Consider the following 22,615-nt stretch of genomic DNA (forward strand, 5'->3'; position numbering starts at 1 on the left):
TGTCCACATTGATATGATAGTACACATTCTGGAGATCTATCGAGCAAATCCAATTGTCCTTCCCCAAAAAGGGGAGAATTGACTGAAGCGTGGCCATCTGGAACTTTGCCTTTTTTTACTGATTTGTTTAATCTGCTGAGGTCTAGAATGGACCTCTAGTCCCCTGTTTTCTTTGGTACTAAAAAGAACCTTGAGTAAGTACTGGATTTGGTCTGCTGGGACTGGCTGGATGACCCTTTTTTAAAGCAACGTTTGAATCTCTAGGGTTGCTTGTTCCCTGTGACTGGGTGGAACACCCGGGATTTTTTTGACTAGTGAGAGGAATGTGGCAAAGGGTATTAAATATCCTCTGGAAATAATACTTCATACCCAGGTATCTTTTGTGATTTTTAGCCAGGCGTCTGGGTACAAAGACAGGTGTCCCCCGACTGCCTCCAGAGGTGGACAGTCAGGCCTCCTCTCAGGAACGCTGACAGGGTTTCCCAAGGAACTGATCCCTGTCTCCCTGATTTTGCGGACCCCCTCTGCCGCGAGGTCTGAGTCTTCCATTGTCCCCCCCACCTCTGGAGGGGACTTCACCACGAGTGTCTTGGTAAGATCCCTGGGACTTACAGAACCACATCTTACCACCACCACTCCCTTTGGGGTACGGTCTAGTAGGGGTGGAGTGGAAAAACGGACTCCTACGGCAGACATAGTCTTACCATCCTGCTCACTCCTGGTAAGAGTCTCCTTAACCTTAGGTCCAAAAAGGGTTGAACCGTCAAATGGGGTGTTAATAAAGGAAGACTTAAAGGGTTCCAAAAAAGAACACAACCGCATCCAGGAATGACACCTGAGGGCAATTCCTGTACCTGTGGCTCTGCTCGTTCCATCAGTCGCATAGGAGAGTAGGTGCAGAGACGAATTCGCAATGGAAGTTAAGGCAGAGAGCTGGGGCAGTAACCTGGTCAGAAACTCCCGCTGCTACAGATCCTTGTAAGGTATCTCCTAGTTCTTTCAGGAGATCCCTTTGCAGTCTAGTAAAATGGGTAAGACAGTTCAACGAACGAAGAACAAAGGCCGTTGAACTGAACATACGCTTCCCATACCTGTCCATGATCCTAGAATCTCTTTTAGGAGGATGGACATTAGTAGAAGTTTCCGAAAGTTCTTTCTTTGTGGCTACTGCCACCACCGTGGCATAAGAAGTTCTTGTCTAGATGGCAAGTAATAAACTTATTCGGCCTCAGAGGGTCAGGTTTCATTGTCTGGAGCCTCCCAAGCCCAGCGAATGAGTAACCCAAGCCCAGCGAATGAGCAACTCAACTAGCTCATCAAGGGGCTGAGACACCCAAGAGGTGAAGGGCTGAGATCCGAAAGCCTTCAGAAGTACAGACTCATCTTCAGAAGGGTTAAGGAACTTCCAGCCACCCCTCTGTTTTAGGATCTCCCAGATATCTGCAAAGGAGATATCCTCAGACAAGGACCGTGGAGACCCTTCTGACTCATCTAAGTCCGTATTAAAGTGAGTGACTCTTGGGGAGAGTTAAGATGCTTCTTCTTGCAAGTCCGCGTTCTGGGTACCTCTTCAGTGGGAGCTATTGGGAGAGGTTTCAGAAGAGCAGGGTTTACCCAATGGTGTGCCCTGAGGCTCAGGATCTCTACGCTTAAGTGGACAGAATATAGAAGAGGCAGAGACTGGTACTTTAGGGGGAGGAGCTGCTGGAACAGATGATGTGGTTGTCGGCACCAACACCCTCCTCATGGCATCAAAGGCTCCCTGGTCCCGAACAGAGGCAATCCCTGGTTCCGAAGACACTGCGGACCCCCCTCAGTGCCGGAAGATCTGAGCCAGAGGTCGTAACAGAGCTCACCCGAGCTGATGCTCTGAGAGGTAAAGTCGAAACCAACAAGTCGGTCTGACTATCCTCCCCGGACTCGACCGGAGAGCGTTGTCTCCGAGAACCAGTCGAAACTGAAGGTGACAGGGCAGTGGGAGTCGATGACCCTGCAGCAGGTGTCAGTCCCATAGGCTCCACAACCATCGGCTCCAAGCACTCCGGCTCCGAAACCTCACAGGAAATCAGAGGAATCATAGAAAGTGGAAGGGGTTGCATCGATTCTGAAGCACCAGGTATCTGAGCCGATAAAATTTTAGCAAAGGCCGGGACCTGAAGAAGCCTCTTCACAAAGCGATCTACGTTCAAATAAGAAAGCCTACTAGAGGCCTGAGAAGACAGAGTCGAGGAAGCCACCGACTGAAGGATCGGTGATTTTAAAGTAGGAGATACCTGCTCCAATACAGGGGACCAGCTCCTACTCGAAGTAGCCATCGGTTCCGAGGACCTTGGAGCTGAGGCAGTCAACTTGCCAGGTTTCGACTTAGGTGTCTGTGAACTTCCTTTGGAACTTAGAGGTTTTGAATGTTTCTCCAAGTCCTCTTGAAAAGAGGATTTAAGTAATCCTCTATCTAGCAGTTCTCTTTTTCTTTCCATCAGTACTTTGGAACTAAATGAGTGGCAAATGGCACAATTCTCTTCAAGATGAACTTCACCTAGGCAATAAACGCAGTCTGTGTGCCCATCTGTAATTGACATTTTATGCCTGCATCTTAGGCACTTTTTGAACCAAGATTTTGCCTTTTCTTTCTCTGGAACGGACATACTTATATATTTTACGGTTATTTGAGCTATTATTAACCACAGAGCAGGGCCGGCCTTAGCTGAAATGGCGCCCTAGGCGAAGTAGTGCTCCGGCGCCCCTTAAGCCCCACACCACAGTCATGAAACACCCCTACTTGAGCCACACCGACAGGGTCACTCCCAAAGAAAGCCACTCCAGTCATTTCCTAAAATTATTTAAATGCATAGGAAGAATAACTACATTACAAGGTATGTTTAACTACAACTACTTCTGCATTGTATTTTCTACTTTAAATACCAGAGCCAGATCATGGTCAAATAGGGCCTTAGGTAGGGTAATAGACTGCCTCCCCCCAGAGCAGCTGCTCCTGCAGCAACCCCCTGCCACCAGCAGCACTCCCCTCCTCAGCCATTCCAGTGTTCCATTATTTGGCTATTTCTCACCAGTTACCATGCATACTATTCTCTTATTTGCTTCTACAGTCATTACAGATATTGAAATAAAATAGTACAAACAGGTAGCCATTTGCTAAACAATACAGTCTTGCAATGAAAACAGACTTGCCATAAGCAATAAACTTCTCTGCCCTTGAAACTCCCATTCACTGAAATGGAAAAATTCATATTCAATGAAATGGCATGAAAACCCACATTCATAGAAAATAAATCTGGCCAGTGAAGAATTAAGTTTACCTTTGGGCTGTTTTCAAAACAGAGTCCTTGCACACATTTTTTAAGGCCATGCATAAGTGTATTTGTTCTTTGATTCACCTTCTTGATTACATTGAATTATATTCCTTGTATAATACAGCACCGCTTGTTAGAAAGTGCTTTAAATTTGTAGTTTTAAACATTCTTTTAATAAGCAATGAAAAAATGTATGAACCAATAACTACCCATTTCAGAAATTTTCAACCATAAAAGGCCACTCAAGACTTCTGTCATTATAATCCATCAATATTACTCCATACTCTCAATCTCTGCAGATGTAAAATCATCTGAATTCCACATTAAAGAAATCCGTACCTAATGAAGAGGTTGCTGCCAGCAAAACAACTTCACATATCAATGTTTCATCTGCAAATTCAGTGCCTGCTTTCCTTGAAGAATTAATTGCCTATATTGCATTAAAAAATGGTAAGTTGGAAATATTACAATAAGAAATTACCTATTGCAATAGGAAATTACCAACAAGTTCATAGTCACTAGGCATCGCATACAAAGGACATACTCAGAAGTGTAGAACCCCTATCCCCCTTATAATGCACCAAATAATCAACAATCATATGGGCACTGCAATATCAGCACTCCATCTACATGGTGTGTGAGTAGAATCCACAGCCTTCTGCACCACAGGCAATTATGCTACTAACACTGCTTTCAGATTTTACAACACAGTGTGCCATTTGATAAACAAAAGACAACTAGTTGCACATATAAACATTTACACTTGTTAGAGTATGTTTTAAGTTTGTAGTTTTGAACATTTTTCAGTAAGTAATGAAACAAAATGTATGAACCAACAATGACAAAACTACCCATTTCAGAATATTTTAACCATAAAAGGCCCCTCAAACATCTGTCATTACAACCCACCATGCATTTTCTGAAGGAAATGAAGGCTAAAACTCAAATGTATGACATTTAGTTATTTAAATATTCAGTGATTTGCCAGAAAACCACACATTTTATGAGGAATAGGCCAAAACTATGAGGCAAAAATCTGGATAGTTGAGAGGTATGCATACCTCTCAACCTTACTGCAAGAAATCTGGACATGATGTGGATGAAATGACCATAAAAATAGGGATAGATTTTAAATATTACAATTTAACTTAAAGTTGCTAGAACAGGATTTGTGTTAACTTAGTTAACTTAACTTCTGAAGTCTGAAAGTCATATATTTGAGATCCTCGGCAGGTTAAACTTCAGGCAAATGATGCTTTTGAGTTCAGTCTTTGGCCATCCATAAGTTACTCTCCAAGAACAACCTGTCAGCCTCATCAAAAAATCAAAGTCATCAGTAAGTTTATATTTTTCTTTTATATAGAACATATTATTAACTTCTGCCAACCAACTTTAGTGGTCTCTTCTTTATGATACAAATCAACCTCATCATACTATACATACTGTACTAGTGACACTTATCCAGGGACCAGTGCAGCCTATCTCTAAAGGCCCTTGGCTGCCTACCTTCAATGAAATACTTTATTGCATTCTGCTTGCACAGCCCTCATGGCCATTTGAGTTGGAGACTGACATAAATTTTCAAAAGTTGAACACGTACATGTACCTACCGAACACCCTCATATTGGGCAATTTCAATTACCCTACCATTCACTGGGAAAACTACTAGAGTACAAATTCCCAGGCCCAGTGCTTCCTGGAATTCATCAACTCAAACGCCCTGGATCAGCTGGTAAACTCCCCTGCCAGAGGTGAAAACATATTGGACCTGGTCATCACCAACATGGGAGACAGGTGTTCCACACTGGAAGTCAACCAGTCACTGGTTAGATCAGACCATAAACTAATCACTCGATGTCCACACCTCCACCCACCACCACCCCCCAACTAAGGAAACCACAGTAAAAAAACTTTTCTAAAGCAAACTTCACCTTACTTAAGACAGAGGTGGTAAGTGTCACAGCCCCCACGCTAAAAGATAACGCTGCCCAAGATGCAGAAACCTTTACAAATGCACCCTATGAGCACCTACAAGGATGTATGGATCGTGCCATCTCTAGCAAAACTAAGACTCACTCCTCTAAGAGAAGGAAACCAGTTTGGTGGACCCCTGCAATAAATAGGCTATACAATAGGAGGAGGAAACAAGTTCAGAAAAAAAGCAAATCCCAAGAAGAAAAGACATCCCTGATCAGTATCAGTAAGAAACTAAGGTCCCTCATGAAATCATCCAAGGCTAACTTCAAAAGAAAAATAGCCAAAGATTCAAAAGATAACCACAAAGCCTTCTCTAGCTATGTTAAGAATCTAAGTGGCAACTCGCAGATATGCAATGAACTAGTGCAAAATAGCACAAAATATACTGAACCTACTGATATTGCCAACATCCTGGCAGATAGATTCAGTGCAAACTACACCACCCTCTCACCTCCAAAAGGGCCCACAACAATACTGGAAAAGTGTAGTGTCCCAAAAATCACAGACACACAGGTGAAAACAGCCCTGCCAAAAGCACAGCGTCAATGGGACCAGATGGTGTCCCAGGCTGCGTCTTGCACGAACTACAGAACGGACTAACCCCCCACCTAAACACGCTGTTCAACCTCAGCCTCTCCACAGGCTACGTGCCCATAGAATGGCACACAGCAATGGTTATTCCTCTCCACAATGGCGGGGCCACAACTGACTCTGGTAACTATTGCCCCATAAGCCTGACTAGCCTGGTCTGCAAGGCTATGGAGCGCATCATGGAACTCATTAACAAAGACATGGGGAACCTCCAAACACTTGACCCAACCCAGTTCGGCTTTGTTAAGGGCAGATCATGCCTACTAAACCTGGTTGACTTCTTTGAGACAGTCACCAAGGCCAAAGCAGAGGGAAAGGTGGTTCACACAGCCTACCTTGACCTCGCAAAGGCTTTTGACACCATTCCCCACTCGGGTATTACAGAAAAACTCAACAGCCTGAACATAAACCCCTACGTCACGAGATGGGTTACCAACTGGCTTACAGACAGAACTCATACGGTAAGAACAGCGGGCTCCAGGTCCAACTCTGAACCAGTCACAAGTGGTGTCCCGCAAGGCTTGGTCCTGGGACCCCTATGTTTGGCATATACTTCTCAGAAGTACAGGCAAACACAGGAGGACTATGGCTAACCAAGTTTGCCAATGACTGCACACTGAGAGCCATAATTCACTCTCCGGCTGACACGGACATCCTCCAAAAGGGCCTTACTGAGACGGACACCTGGTGTCAAAGTCATGGCCTCAAGCTAAACGCCAAAAAATGCAGAGTCATCCCATTTGGGAAAAACAAAACACCCATGAATTACCACACAAGTGGCAGCCCCCTTAATACAGAAGAGGTAATAAGAGATCTGGGGACCCAGGTAAATAGTAATCTCTCCTTTGACAATCATATTGCCAAAGTAGTTAGGAAATCCTTCTAATGATGAAAGGGTCCACATCTAGAAATAAAGAGGTTATAGTACAATGCTCTATTTGGGATGTACCCCACAAGACACTTCCAACAACTGGAAAGACCACAAAAGTACATCACCAAGGGGATTACTGGCCTCGAACATATGTCCTATGCAGCCCGACTGAAAAAACTCCGGCTGTACTCAGTGGCATATCGCTTACTCAGAGGTGATCTCTGCCTGACTTACAAAGCCATGTCCAACTCAGAATTGATGGACAAGCTCCACCTAAAGAAATCCAAGTCACTACTAGCCACGCGCTCTAGTGAGCTAAACCTCGCCACAACAATAAATAGAACATGCTGGAGGGATAGATTCCTGTCACAGAGACTCCCCATGCTTTGGAACAAAATTCAAAATTACATCAGGCAGAGCCCCTCACTAACACTCAAGACAAACCTTGACGAGTGGATGGGTAACAGAAGAAACACCCCTGGGATCACTTCATTGGCTCTGCTTGACAGAGGATCAGTTACTTAATCAATGGGGCGACGAATGCCTACACACTGGCTAGGCTTATAAATACCCTCGGGCAGATAGTCTAGTACTTGCCTATGAACATGGGTCTACTACAAGCGTTCGGGTCCAAAGTGCTCAAAAACACAATCTTAGACCCAAGGACCTGAGTGTCTTTGTATCTGGTGTAGCCTGCCACTTGCTCTCAAATTCAAATATGAGGCTGGACAAGCAGCTGCCACACTTTACCCAAGTGGATTACTTGAGTTCAAGCAAGGTAGTGCAGTAGCCATGGGAAGGGAGTGAAAAAGGGATTTTATGGTCAGGGAGGGGACTTTATGAATTAGGGAACTCAAAGAGTTTTAGGGTAAGGAGGCAAGGACTCTGGCTGGGAGATTTTGGGGTTAGAGTTACGGTTCTGACAGGGCTATTCAGCTTTATAGGGCTAAGTGTTGAGAGGGCTACGCAATAACAGGATATTGGGCAGGTGGGAGGTTGAGCAGTTGCGTTTTCAAACAAGTGGCAGCAAGGAGGTATGTCATGGGCTACCAGCAAGTGAGTGCCTGCAGCAGACCATATATACATAAATAACAAAAAAAAAAAAATATTCACAAAAATGACAACTATGTAAAACAGAAGTAGAAACTACATTAATAATCAATAACCATGCAAACGCTGGGCTAATCCTGAGGTAATAAATAAATAAACAATTAAATCATACCACCCATTTAATTTGTGGGCTCTATATCAAAACAGCAGAAATAAGGTACATAATCAATAATGTTATAAAACAACTGAATAATCACAAACAAAGAACAATAAAATCCCCCACCAGCAACAACACCCACGTTACTTATGAAAAGAGATAAGGAACTACCTCCATCACCCAAGGATAATAAAGACTCTCCATGTTAATGCTAGGAGCATAATTAAAATAAATAAAATCCAGGCTCACAAGATGCTACAAAAATCTGAGACACAGATACGACCAGGTTAATATAACTTAGACTTAAAAACCTGAAAAAGAAATGCAATGTGCACATGATTGTTCCAATAGCATGACTACTACAAATGTGTGTCTAGGGGGTGGTTGGGTTTAAGGGTAAGGTGCCAGTTTTCACTGTACAAAGTAGGATACCACAAGATGAAAGAGGCATGGAATGCTGAGTATATTGCCGATTTCATGGATTTATTACTAACCACAGACAAACCAATTAAAATGGAATGAGCATAAGCATGCCTAGGTAAAACAATACATTTATAGAATGTGGAAGTATGAATTAATGCCCAGGACAAACAACAAAACTCCAGCAGAAGACTTAATGAAAGTCCAGGATGTGGAAGAAACTTCTCTATGTTAATATGACTGCAATCTTGTTACAGATGTATAGGTTTCACAGGTTCATAGGTAGGTACTAGGCTAACGGCCCAAGGGCCTACGTAAGCCTAGCCAGCAAGGTACCATAGCTTACGCCACCCAAGAAAGTTATTTTCCTGTGCCACTGTCCAGCAGAGAGACAGAAGTGATCCCCGGAGTGTATTTCCTATTTCCCATCCACTCATCAAGATTTTTCTTGAAGAGTGCTAATGAAGAACTTTGCTTGACATAGATGGGTAGCTCGTTCCACAGTATAGGAAGTCTCTGGGACAGGAATCTATCCCTCCAGCGTGTCCTGTTTATTGTGGTGACAAGATTTAGGTCCCTAGAGCGTGTAGCTTGGAGGAATTGGGATTTCTTTAGGTGTAGCATGTCCAACAGCTCTGGGTTTGACATAGCTTTATATGTTAGGCAGAGATCATTTCGGAGTAGGCAATATGCTACTGAGTAAAGCTGGAGTTTTTAGAGGTGGTCAGTGTAGGGCATTTGTTTGAGGCCAGTAATCCTCGTTGTGAGGTACTTCTGTGGCCTTTCCAGCTGCTGCAGATGTCTTGTGAAGTACATTCCAAAAGGGGCGTTGTACTCTATAATGGGTCTAATGAGTGACGAGTAGAGGGGAACAATTACCTCTTTTTTCCTGGATGAGAACCCTTTTATGAAGAGGTGTGCCACATAGAAGGACTTCCTGACTACTGTGGCAATGTGACTATCAAAGGAGAGACTACTGTCCACCTGGGTCCCAAGGCCTCATCACGCATTCGGTGTTAAGCAGACTGCTGCCTATTGCGGTAGTTCATGGGTACAGAGTTTTTACCAAAGGGGATGACACTGCACTTTTTGGCATTGAGCTTGAGGCCATGGCTCTAACACCAGGCATCTGTCTCTGAGGCCCTTCTGTAGGATGTCCACATCATTTGGGGACTTGACTATGGCTCCTAGTTTGCAGTCATCTGCGAACTTAGTCAGCCAGAGGCCCTTCTGTGTTAGCCTGTACTTCAGAGAAGTAGATACCAAACAGGAGAGGTCCCAGGACGGAACCCTGTAGCACTCCACTTGTCACTGCCTTGATGTCAGATTTGGAGTCTGCAAATTTTACAGTGTGGGTTCCGTCAGTGAGCCAGTTGGCAAGCCATCTTGTGACATAGGGATTTATACCTAGTTTAGCATGTAACACACATCAGTAATAGGAATTCTAAAATATATGCATAACAACATTTGATAAAACAAGTACAACACTTAGGAGAGTTTTCTGAATGTTAGAACTGTCAGGCTGGCTGATTCTCTGGTCCTTATCACTGCACTACACATTATGGCACAACACCTATACTGCTATCAGTCGCCAAAACACTATTATAATAAGGAAAATAAGCCAGCAACACATACAAACCTTTGCACAGACAGCTACTAATAGTATCACACTGAACAAGCAGATGCTAGACACCACACACACATGCTTACTACTCTCTCATACAACACACAGACATGCACCTTCTCTCTCATACACACACACCTACTCTTTCATATAGTAACACATGCACTTCATCTCTCATACAAACAGAACAACTAATTAAAATTCCATACACACACACAAACACACACTTTGTCACGTACAGAAGCCCAGTTTAAACTACACATACACTTGCCTTCAGTTATTTTTAATCCGAACAGCTACACCTGTACACATGGAGTGAACCCTTATCTTAAACTACTAGCTTAACTTCCGTGCGCAACTTTAGAAAGTCTTTACATCCACGTTGGTGTGCGTGGATGCGATGCATGCATGTTCATACTTAAAGGAGAATACTCCACTACTATGGAGTGAAGTTTTTTTTTTTTTTTTGTTAATTCTTGACGCCTCCAGTCCTGGCCAACCTGCAGCTGTAAAAGTGGGAGGGGCGCTCGCTTCCCCCTCCTCGCCCTACGATTCCGGCACACTATGGTTTATTTATTTTAATTAAATTACTTTTCTTATTAAGAAAAGCAAATTAATTAAAATAAACAAAAATTGCGCCCTTTATGAGGCCAGCCTGTACGGCGCCCTAGGCGGTCGCCTTGCTCGACTATGCCTAAGGCCGGCCGTGCCACAGAGCAAAACGTTAGATTAACTATGCACACATACACTAAACTATTAAAGATGGTCTTAACAACTGTAGACCGTAAACAATTATTCAAATTTTTTTTAACTTAACCTACGGGATAGGAAAACTCAAAGGAAAATAGGCTACAAGGCCCAAGAGCAACTCTAGCTATATTACAAAATAAAATTTAAGCCTACCGGCTAACTAAATGCAACTCTGAGAATTATTTAAATTTTCTAACAACCTATGGGATAGGAAAAACTCAAAGGAAAATAGGCTACCAGGCCCAAGAGCAACTCGCTCTATATTACAAAATAAAATTTAAGCCTACTGGCTGATGAGGATTTCAGTAACTAAAGAAAATATAAACGACAAAGTATATATTAACAGGTTAATATATATTGCTCGCAAAGAAGCAAGAAAAAAAACAATTATACTGGCCCAAGCAAAGCTGAAGCCTCCGATCAGTTGCAGCGGCAAACTAGATCTGGGGGAGGTTCGTAGTGCATCATGGGATAGGGATCTGGCCTCGAGCTGGCTTTAGAACTCAAGCTTTTATAGTTGGCTGACTCGGAGAGGGATTGGCTCCGAACCCATCAGTAAGAATAAACGGCGAGATAGAACAACTTCACATATAATATTTTCTTAAAATGGCAACAATTTCAGTGTAGATGGGTTCCCCAGTGGGGACCTCTCTGCCAAAAACAAAGCTCTAAGCCAATTGCTAATTCTGTGAAGTCCCTGAGATGCTTCCCTTTGAGGTAGCAATAAAGTAATGAAGAAATCTTCACTTTGGACAACAGATTTCCCTTCTTGGGACTATTTAATCAGCAATCAGAATGAAAGTGTGTGTATGTGTTGGGGGGGAATGGAGGAGGAACAACTTTGCAAAGCTAACTTTTGTTTCCTGGGCAGGAAAACAATTCGGGTAGCCTAAAGGCTACTACGTTAGTGGGAATGATTAACACTTGCTATGACTCACTCAACAACTGGAACTTTAGCGAATTCTCCATGAGACTCTAACTGCCTAAAAAACATATTCCAAATCCCTTGCCAATATCTGTCCCTCTTGTAAAGCCAATGAGTCTCTTAAAAGAAGTCTCTTCAATATACGAATTATCATGGAAATGACAATAACATACGCAACCTTTAGACACGGGACCCTACCCAGTTTGGCTTTGCTAAGTGAAGGTCATACCTACTAAACTTGGTGAACTTCGAGAAGGTTTATCAATGCAAAGGAGGAAGGGAAAACTCAGCAAACCACCTAGATGGAACTTGGCTAACATGTTCGATACAATGCCCCACTAGAGTATAGTTAACATACTCACAGAACAGGGTATAAATCCCTCATAACTCACTGGATTGCCAGCTGTCTCACAGAGACGTCCCAAGGGTACCTCAGGACTCCGTGCTGGGACTGTTTGGCATCTACTTCTCAATAGTTAACAGCTAATGGCAAGGGCCTTTGGCTGACCAAGCTCACAGATGACTGCAAACTGGGTGCTATCACAGATTCCTCCTATGACACAAATGTCTCACAACAGGGTCTAACACAGACAAATGACTGTTTCCAAAGTCATGGATTAAAGCTCAAAGAAAAGCATTATGGTGCATTTTGGGAAATCTGTCATCCAGGCTAATTATTCCACTGATAAGATACCCCTAAGAGTTGATCCAGTAGTCGGAGACCTGGAACATATGTAGACAGAAATATGGCCTTTGACCAACATTTGGCCAAGGCAGTAAGAAAATCATTCTATGTCAGCCAACTTTTAAGTAAGGGCATGGCATCCAGATCCAAGGAAGGCAGTGTGCCACTTTATTTGGCCCTTATCGGACCTATCAAAATGCCCCCGTCGGCATGTACCTAACCAGACATATAAAGCAGTTGGAAGGCCCACAAAGGTTCCTTACCAGGAGAATCCAGAATATAAATACACTGCACTACACGGACTGCCTTAAAGCCCTATCTCTACACTGTCTCTCCTACAACTTATTGAGAGGCAATCTATGCCTGGCATATAAGGGATCCTTGGATCAAGCTCTAATGGACCTTCTGTACATCCACAAACTGAACAGCATGACAGTCAGTACATCTAAGGATCTAAATTTTGCCTGCGACATAAATAAGACATGTTTGGCAAGTCTTGCGTGTGTCTCAGTATATCCCCATGCCCTGGAACAGCCTGCCCATCGATGTAAAGCACAGTGCATCCCTAATCCTAATTAACAGTAACCTTCACCAATGGATGGGAAATCAGAAATTCAACCCAGGTCTGGCCCCCTTGTCCTGATGGACAGAAGCAGGCAGTAATGCCCAAACTAACATACTCTACCACATAACCCCTGGAAACTTCCTAACATACCCCACTTCTCCTAATAAACTCTTACGATGTGTAGGGGCACAATTGGGTTGGGTTGCACAGCTAGGCTTAGAAAGGCCTGGGTAGTCGTTAGCCTAGTATACACCTATGACTCTATAACTGAAGGGATGTGCATTAAAGTTTAGGACAACCTAAAGTCCCTTTATGCTGCATGTATAACCCCCCAATCTTACTATTTTTTAAATTATTTTACATTATATCTGAACAAATAACCTTTACAAATCTGTTACTTTACACTGTACTTGTATAAAGGACAACCCATAACAAATGTTTATATTTGCTCTATTTTACTGATTGTATGTATTTATGCTTTGCTTTCAGGTAATACACTGTAGCTTTCCTTCCAAGGTCTGCTCAGAACACTGGTTATTACCAGGTCAGACATTTCCACTAAACAAATGTCAATAAAATAGAAAGCAAATAATCATATCTACCACCTGCATCATTAGTGCTAGGAGTAACAATATGTTCAACAAACCAAACAGTACTTGGGAATGGAGATTATGAACACATTGTAAAATTCCTGACAGAAAGCCCTTATGCAAGTGCTCCTAATTACTAATGGACTCTAGTTGGTAATAGACTCTTCTCATAAGAGGGTGCACAAAGTGACTATCAGAATATGAATATTGCCAAGATAACAAGAAAGATATCACATATAGTATATGAAACATGCATGCCATCAGAACCAAAAACAAAAAAAATGCTTTGTTTAAACATTTCATCTGTTCATCCAAATTACAAAAGGTTATCTTTCTTCATACTAGGCCAGGCTGCTAGTGAAATATGAGACGGTGACTTTGAGATCAAGTTAGAAATTACACAACTGCCATTTAAAGACAGTTCTTCTCCAGGATTAAGTGAATGTGCAAATATTAAATGAATTGTGAAGCAAAGATCTTAAAATTGTGATTTTTTTATGATTCGTTGCACATGATTTTCTGATCTCACCTTATTTAAACCAAACAGAAGGCTGCTGTATCACCCTGATGAAAATATTTTCATAATAAAAGACAAAAGCACAACAAAATGTACTTTCAATGACCATTTGTGATTATTTTACTCTGCTGTTTTTGCTGATATCAGACAATGCTACTGACCTGCATTACAAAAGAAGGCATACACATGTCAATTCAAAGATAAAAAATTAGTCTTAACCTACTCTTCAGGGATACCTTTCTGAAGCTATCACGCAGAGGTAAGGGTCATGATCAGTGAGGCCTTCAATGGATTCACCCTTAAATTATGTATGCAATGATCTAAAAAGAACTTCCGAGTTAAAAAAAAGATACGATGAACAGTGCTACTTTAAATACTCTGATAATGGGCATCTTCTTTCAGTAATTCTTACCCATTCTCTTTTTCTAGAAAGCTCCAAAAAGTCTCCCACTGATTGCTGCAGAGTAGTGACAGAGGGTAGTTGTTGACTAGATTGATGCATTAAGCATCATGCTTACTTTCTGAGCCAGCCTTTGCCCAAAAATAATACTATCATTGTTCAACGCAACAGAATACTGAAGAAAAAAGGGAACAGAAACCTCAGTAATCAGACAGCAGCCAAATTCTGACAAGGTGCTGCAAGTGGTGGAAGAGAATTTAAGAGGGAAGGTTACACCTATCTTTTAAAAATGCTTCAATATAAAATACAATGAACAGTCAACAGAGGTATACATACCTCAGATGACTGGTCTGAAGATGAAGCTTACCAGCAGCTTCTAGAGGAATGGAAAACCTTATTACTGTTACCGATTAAATATTCCTGAAAGAAAATAGTGTCACATTCACTACCACCTTGACAAGCATTTACTTAACAGTGGTGTAACAGTTTTTGTTGCCTTGCTTGTATACTATAGGCGGTACAAACTATACAAAAATCAGGTGCGCACACAAAAACTTACCAACTGGCTGTTCATCATTTCCATGCGCCACTGGTGACGGCTGATCCACATCCATAGGAGATTCTTCCCGACGTGCTGCACCTTCAGGTTGGTTAGTATCCGACTGAACACAGAGCAAAAAAGGAACATGCAGTTTAGTGCTAACAGAAGAGAACATGCTAACTTATGTTTTGCTGACAGAAGATTTATTCTACATCACTCATTAAAAAAATCTTGACAAATACAAGCATCCTTATTTGAGGCAGTGCTCTCTGTAAGTAAAAAAACAACTAATCACTCTTAAAATATGTCCTCACTATACTGAATGATTACTGGGAATTCCCTCTGCAATGGGCAATTACTGGGACTTTCTCTTTTAATACCATCAACCTGGCACACAGCATATCTGGATATCAATTAGCAGACTGAGATACAAAGCTCCTTCTCTTAGTTTTCCAGTTTAACCCTACTCACTGAGTGAGCTCAACCTAAAAGAATAAAGACTAACCTCCATCTAATAGAGCTGCATGGCAAGGCATTCTAAACACTTGAGAACAGTGATAGGATAAAAAGCAGACAACACAGAGGATCTCCTTACATATCAATTAGTATAACTGTGCATTATGCTGCATCTGACTTTAAAGGCCCTCTCAAGTGTATAACTGCTGGGAAAACTTCCAAGAATAATTTTTCAACCTCCCAGGTAGGCTGAAGCCAGAGGAAGGCAAAAAAATCAAGTGCTCAGAATGCGGACTAATGAGGTCCTGAGTTGTAAACTTTACATATCTATTTACATTTTTTAAAAGAGTCTCCATCTGGCAAGTCTCATTTTAGTGAATCTCAATGTGGATGATAAAAATACACAAACATATAAGAGAGTAAATAGCAAAATACAGTACAAATCAAAACAGTAAGCAATTACATGACGCAATAAACAGTACTATTTGGATCATTAGGAGCACTGTAAAAGTATACACAATTACAAAATATTCAAAAACTCAGTATGCTACTAGTATTACTAGTAATTATATGACAGAGTAAGACACAAAGTAGAAAAAGAAAGAAGGCAAGCAAGCCATTTGATTCGTTCACAAAGAATGAAGAAGCAGCTGCAACTCAGCTAAACATCATCAGGTTCAGCATATGAATTATTACATAGTCACACTGGATATCATGGATTCCTGGTACATTGGGATAAGTAACAATGTTTAGTAAAAGTATGAACTGATAATCAAACAATCAAATGTCCACAATGAAGTGTCCACAATCCCTGCTGCAATGGTTATTTTACAATGTGGCAAATCTACTGGTGATGAAAAACAATGCAATTAGTAAACCACATGGATATAATATGGGCACAGTCACAACAAGCCTCTCTCTACCTAGAGCAAACATCATACATATGTTTGACTTGTCTTGAATTCCAGCATTTCTCAAAGAAAAACCTCAGTCTGATGGTTTTAATGAAAGTTCCAAGACCACTTTTGAGAAAAAGTGTGAATTAGTCCTAAGGGATACGCGATCCTAAAAAAGGGTTCTTTGTGAAAAGAAAGGTTTACATCTCAGAGCTTTTATCAATGGAGATGCTGGCCACCAAGAAAACAGTCTTCCAAAAGAAAAATTTCAGCATTACAAAAACACCAAGTGAAAAGGAAAAAGGGCAAGCACGTCAGCCCTGAATTTCATGTCCCAAGAAAATGTCCCTCAATGGGTGTTGGTGACTTCTGACATAACTCCTTTAAGGAGCTGCTTAATTAAGTGGTGCTGGGCTACAGTTATATTCTTCATAAGGTCATGGTAACAGGGATATACACACTGACTAAAGAATAACTAGAATACATTCAAACAAGTGCCTCAAAACATCAGGATCACCTACAAACCAACAGAGTTAGATGGTATAGGATACCTTTGCATTCAGAGAACCTTTTCCACTCAGAATATGTATAAAATGTGACAGTATTAAGATCCAGCACACGGACTGGATCTAATGTAGGATACATGACAACAAAATAAATTCACTTGCCATTCCAACTGTGGTGGCTTCCCTAAGCTGTACTGAGATAGTTTAATATTGCCACTGACATGATAGCGTGAGGCCACAAGATGTGAAAATGAGTTCTGTTTTTTCTCTCCCTTTCTCTGAATAAACATTGCTAGGAGACATGGAATCAAAGAGTGGAAAGATGTATAAAAATCATCCCTACTACTAAAGGGAGAATGTGTTTACTACCAACTCTCCTTGCTTTACAGAATCAAGCAGAAAAGGGTAATAATTCTATTTTTCATTGTGATGAATACATCAGTCTAGAGGGCGCTCCACTCCTGGAAGACACTGAAAAGGAAAGACTCCTTTATCCTCAGCTGCAATAAAGAAAAACATGAATAATGAAGTCTGTCAGAACACCTTCGTCTGTACATAAAAATCTGCAAGACAAACGCTCTTATCTATGGACAATGATGGACTATACCTCAACTGCAGAGGAGTTACCACTGTATACCCTAACTTGTTCATGTACCACACCAATTACATACTTAATCAACCTGAAAAAAAAACTGCCAAGAGAATAGCAAACTATAAGACAAACTGCATGAGCATAAACACTTCACTTCAAAATAACTACTGCAATGACTAGAAAAACAGTACACGGAATAAAACCGGAAGAAGTGCATCTAGAAGGAAAAAGAAAAAAGGGGAGGGCAGAGGGAGGGAACAAATACTGCAACAGTGAAGGGAAGAACATCTACTATTATGGTAAGATTTTAAACAACTATACCATGTCCTTCCATACCACTGTTGCTATATTCATTACACTAGGAAGAGCACAAAAGCTCATTAGGAAACTTGGGAGGAGGAAAATCAAGTACAGCCCTCAAGAAAGCCATGTAGGAAAGCCCTGGGAAATCTGGATCTAGCCCTGGAAGCCATATCCAACTTACAGTGTTTGGTAAAAGTAGGCACAGAAGTCCAAGTAGCTGCCTCAAGGATGGAACTGGTATACAATCCTTTGAAAAATGCAACAGAAGAAGCCACAGACCTTGTATAATGAGCCTAAACAGAAGAAAGGCATGTCTCATGAACAGAGTAACAAAAGGAAATAGCTTTAGTGATCCAGGACAAAATAATTTGTTTAGAAACAGCCAAACTTAAAGACTTAGGATGAAAAGAAACCCAAAGTTGCTCAGATTTTCAAAAGGCTTTAGTTTTATCCAAATAATATCTGGGTTGTCTATGAAAATCCACGGTGTGAAGCACCTTCTCAATAGTAGAATGCAGAGAAGAGAAAAAAGTGGGCAAATGAATAGACAACTCATTAACCACCTTGGGCATAAAAGGATTAACATGAAGAGACAACATGTCCCTATGAAAAACTAAAAAAGGAGGTACAGCCACAAGGGCCTGAAGCTCAGACACCCTTCTACCTGAAGTAAGGGCCAAAAGAACAGTCTTCCAATTACAATGCTATAAGGAAGCTGAAGCTGTAGGCTCAAAAGAAACTGTGAATTTTTCAACAACAAAATTAAGGTTCCAGGAAGGAGGAATGGGCTTTCCTAGGAGGCCTAATATGAAGGAAGCCTTTAAAGAATTGTTTGACCTCAAAGAGTCAAAAGCATACAAGGAGAAATAGCTGAAAAGTGGGCTTTAACTGAAGAGTACACCAACCCAGCATTAAGCAATTAAAGGACAGAACCAAAGGAACTTCCACAGAAAGTGGAGCCAGGTTACAAGCAAGACACCAATTAGAAAATCTCTTCCATTTGGATAAGATTTCCTGGCCTCCTGCAGAACTCGAAGCATTTCCTCAGAAAAAAAAAAATGCCTAAAAGGTATCAAAACCCTATCACCCAGTGTCAGTTGAAGAATGGACAAGTGGGGAAAGATGAGAGAGGCCCCCTGTCTTTTGTGAGTAGGTCCACCTTGTGATGCAACTTGTGGTGATTGCCCTTGGCTAAGTGCAGAAGAGGGAAACAATGCTGTCTGGGTCAAAAGGAAGTCACCAACAAGATTTTGGGAGAGTCTTGTTCTATCTTGAACAGGACCCTCGGTATGAAAGGAAGGGGATGGAAAGCATAAAGAAATATCCCCCTCCAGGGGAAAGAAAAGGCATCCATCTTCTAAGCCAGAGGACATGGGACTCTGGTGCAAAAGAGACGAAGTTGTCAGTTTAGATGGGAGGCAAAAAGATCTACCTGAAGTACTCCACCTCCACGGGTGGACAATGTCTTGAAACATTTCTGAGTCTGTGTTATGGACCTGCTCAAAGAGTCTGCCACAATGCTTTGTTCTGAAGGAATATAAACAGCCTGAAGAGTTACCAGATACTGGATAACCAGATCCCAAACCTGAAGAGCTAGTCTGCACAAGAAGTAAGACAATATCCCCTATTGCTTCTTGATGTACCACATCACTGTGGTATTGTCAGTAAAGGTTTTGAAGGGCCCTGGAAGGAATAAAGAATGGAAGGCCTGAAGAACTAGAAAAATAAATAATCTTTTTGATGTTGATATGGTCCTTCTTACAAAGGAGGCAAAGGCCCTGAACTTTTAGGGGCCGAAAAAAGCTCCCTACCCCATGCCTGAGGCATCCGAAAAGAGTTTCTGAGAAGGAAGTAGAGGATGAAAAGGAAGCCCACCACTGAAGCTCTAGCTTGAGGCATGGAAGCAGAGGTATTGGAAAGTCCAAAGGATGAAAATGCAAGACTAACTTTAAGAACCACTGTAGCTTTCCTGTGTGAAGCCTGGCTAAAGGAAGCACAGGAATAATGGAAGCCATGTACTTCAGTGCCCTTAGAAACTCTGCATGTAACAGACCAGAGAAAGCAGGGAATGAAAAAATGCAACCAGAGTTAAAAGCCTTGGGAGGTGGCAGGGATGCCAGCATAGGAATGATCTATAGCCTGCACCCAAGAAACACATGATCCTAAGGAGAAGTCAGGAAGGATTTTTGAAAATTCACTGAAAACCTTAGTGTCTACAAGAGGCAAACAGCATAGTGAAGATGCTGAAGCAAAGTCTCTGGAGAGGAAGCCTGAATGAGTAGGTCATCCAGATAAGAAAAATCTGTATTCCACTCATCCTGCAAAAAGCATTCACAGGAGCAAAGCATCTGGGGCAGTAGAGAGGCCAAAGGGCAAAACACAGAACTGAAAATACAAGGAAAAACAGAGAACTGCAAACATTACATGAAATCGGGATGAAGAATATGGAGATGGGCATTCATGAGATCCAGAGAGAAATCAAGATTTGAAGTGAAAGTATTTGAGAAGACTATGTCCAGACAGTGTACCAAAGCCTTTAGGTTGCTAAGGGTACGCCGTACATCAGATGTATGCTCCCGGTGTAAAGTGTAGGGCATAAAGGTAATGCTCAGATGCGACATCCTCAGAACAGAAAGCCTCAGTAGGAATGCCAGTTCAAGGACTAGAGAGGCACCAAGCACATCCAGAAGGGAAAAGAACCATAGGGAGGAGGAGGGAGGGAGTGAATATTGCAACAGTGAAGAGAAGGACATCTACTGTTATGGTAAGATTTTACACAACTGTACTATGTCCTTCAATTTCACTGCTGCACTATTCTTTACAATAGGTAGACTGCAAAAGCTCATGAAGAAGAGAGGGAAGAGGAAGGACCAACAGAGCCCTCTAGTAAACCATGAAGGATGGCCCTAGTAAAACCAGCTCTAGCCCTCGATATCACATTAAACTTCTAGCGCTTGGTAAAACTATGCACAGAAGTCCAGGTAGATGCCTGTCCAGGCAATCTAAACCCTTGAAAAAAGCACCAGAAGCAGCCACAGCGCTAGAAGAATGAGTCTTAAACAAAGAAGGAAGGCTCTTTGGATGAAAAGAATAAAGAAAAGAAATGGCTTTAGATAGCCACTAAGAAACAGTTTGCTTGGAAATAGCCAATCCCAAATAATCTAGGATGAAAGGAAACCAAAAGCTGATCAGATTTGCAAAAACCTTTAGTTTATGTAATAAAATCCGAGTTGTATATGCACATCCAAATTGCAAAACCTTATACTAGCAGATTGCAGAGAAGGGGAAACAGGGGGCAAATGAATACGCTGATTAAGACACAACTCATTCACTCCCTTGGGCATAAAAGAAGGATCAGTACGAAGGAACACCTTGACCTTATGGAAAACTAAAAATGGGGGAAGAGCCATAAGGGCTTGAAGCTCGGACACCCATCTAGCAGAACAGCCAAAAAAAAAAAAAAAGTCTTTCAAGATCAAAAGGAGCCCAAGTCAATTTCTCCAAAAAAAACATACAGATCCAAGGAAGGAGGGGGACAGGATTCCTGGGAGGTCTAATAATAAGGATACCTTTAAGAAATTGACTCATATCTAGAGGCTAAAGGGGGTGCTACAGGCAGACAAGCAGAAATAGCTGATAAGTAGATCTTAACAGAAGAATATGCCAACTCTGCAACGAGCAATTCAAACATATGAGAGATAACCAAAGGAATATCCTCAGAAAGTGGATCCAGGTTACGAGAAAGGCACAAAACAGAACACCTCTTCCATTCTGATAAGTAGGATTTCCTAGAAGTGGGTTTCCTGGCCTCTTGCAGGACCCTGAGTACGTCCTCCGAAAAAAGGTATCTATATGGAATTAAAACCCTATCACACACAGTTGTCAGTTAAAGTGTGGACAGGTGGGGATAGATGAGAGATCCCTTTGTCTTGTGTGACTAGGTCCACCCTATGAGGTAACTTGTGATGATTGCCCTTGGCTAAATGCAGACTAAGAGGGAACTAATATTGTCTGGGCCAAAAAGGAGTCACTAGCAAGATCCTGTTTTATCCTGAACATGACTTCTAGAATGAGAGGAAGGGGAGGGAAGGCATAAAGAAAACATCCCCTTCCAGGAAAAAAAAAGAGGGCATCTAACCTTCCAGAACAGAGGACATGGGACTGTGGCACAAAAAAAAAAGAAAGTTGTATGTTCAGAAGGGAGGAAAATAGATCTACTTGGGGAGTACCCCAACTGGTGGACAATGTCCAAAAACAATTCCCTGTGAAGCATCCACTTGTGGGATTGTGATATGGAGATGCTCAGAGAGTCTGCCACAATGTTCTCACCTGAAGTATCGCTTGAGATTGGACAGCTAGCATCCACACCTGCACAGGAGATAAGATCTTGCCCCCCCCCCCACTTGCTGGCATAGAATATAACTGTGGTATTGTCTCTCAGTGCCTTGAGGGGGCCCAGGAATGAAGACAGGAATAAATGCTTGAACAGCCAATAGAAGAGCTCTCATTTCTTTGGCTCTGCTATGGTCTTTCTATTGCTGAAGTGACCAGGGCCCTGCACTTTTACAAAGCTGAAGGAAGTCCCCCCCACCCCACATCTATAGTGTCTGTGAACAGCTCCTGAGAGGGGAGTGGAGGTTGAAAAGGAAGCCCTGGATTGAGTGACAACTGCCAAATCCACCATTGAATTTCCAGATTAAGGCATGGAAGAAGAGGGACTATGATATCTAGAGGATAAGTGTGCTGAAACCAAACTGACTTTAAAAACCACTGAAGCTTTCTCATGTGAAGTTTGACTAGAGGGAGTATAGGTATGGTAGAGGCCATGAAACCAGAGCTCTTAGAAATTCCCTGGCTGTAACGGAGACCAGAGGAAGAAGGGACTGAA

General features: G+C 41.9%; 1 protein-coding gene across 1 annotated transcript in view; it reads right to left on the reverse strand.

The window, feature by feature from the left end:
* The window catches only part of HUWE1 (HECT, UBA and WWE domain containing E3 ubiquitin protein ligase 1), a gene marked incomplete in the record, with an annotated part of 5,008,559 nt that overhangs the window by 323,620 nt on the left and 4,662,324 nt on the right, over nt 1–22,615 (reverse strand). Inside the window, 1 exon segment of the mRNA XM_044079288.1 lies at nt 14,993–15,095. Within this exon segment, the coding sequence (XP_043935223.1) occupies nt 14,993–15,095 (103 nt within the window).

Source organism: Protopterus annectens, chromosome 8.part0 (genome assembly GCF_019279795.1).
Source record: "Protopterus annectens isolate FY-2018-M chromosome 8.part0, PAN1.0, whole genome shotgun sequence".
Lineage (NCBI taxonomy): Eukaryota > Metazoa > Chordata > Ceratodontiformes > Protopteridae > Protopterus > Protopterus annectens.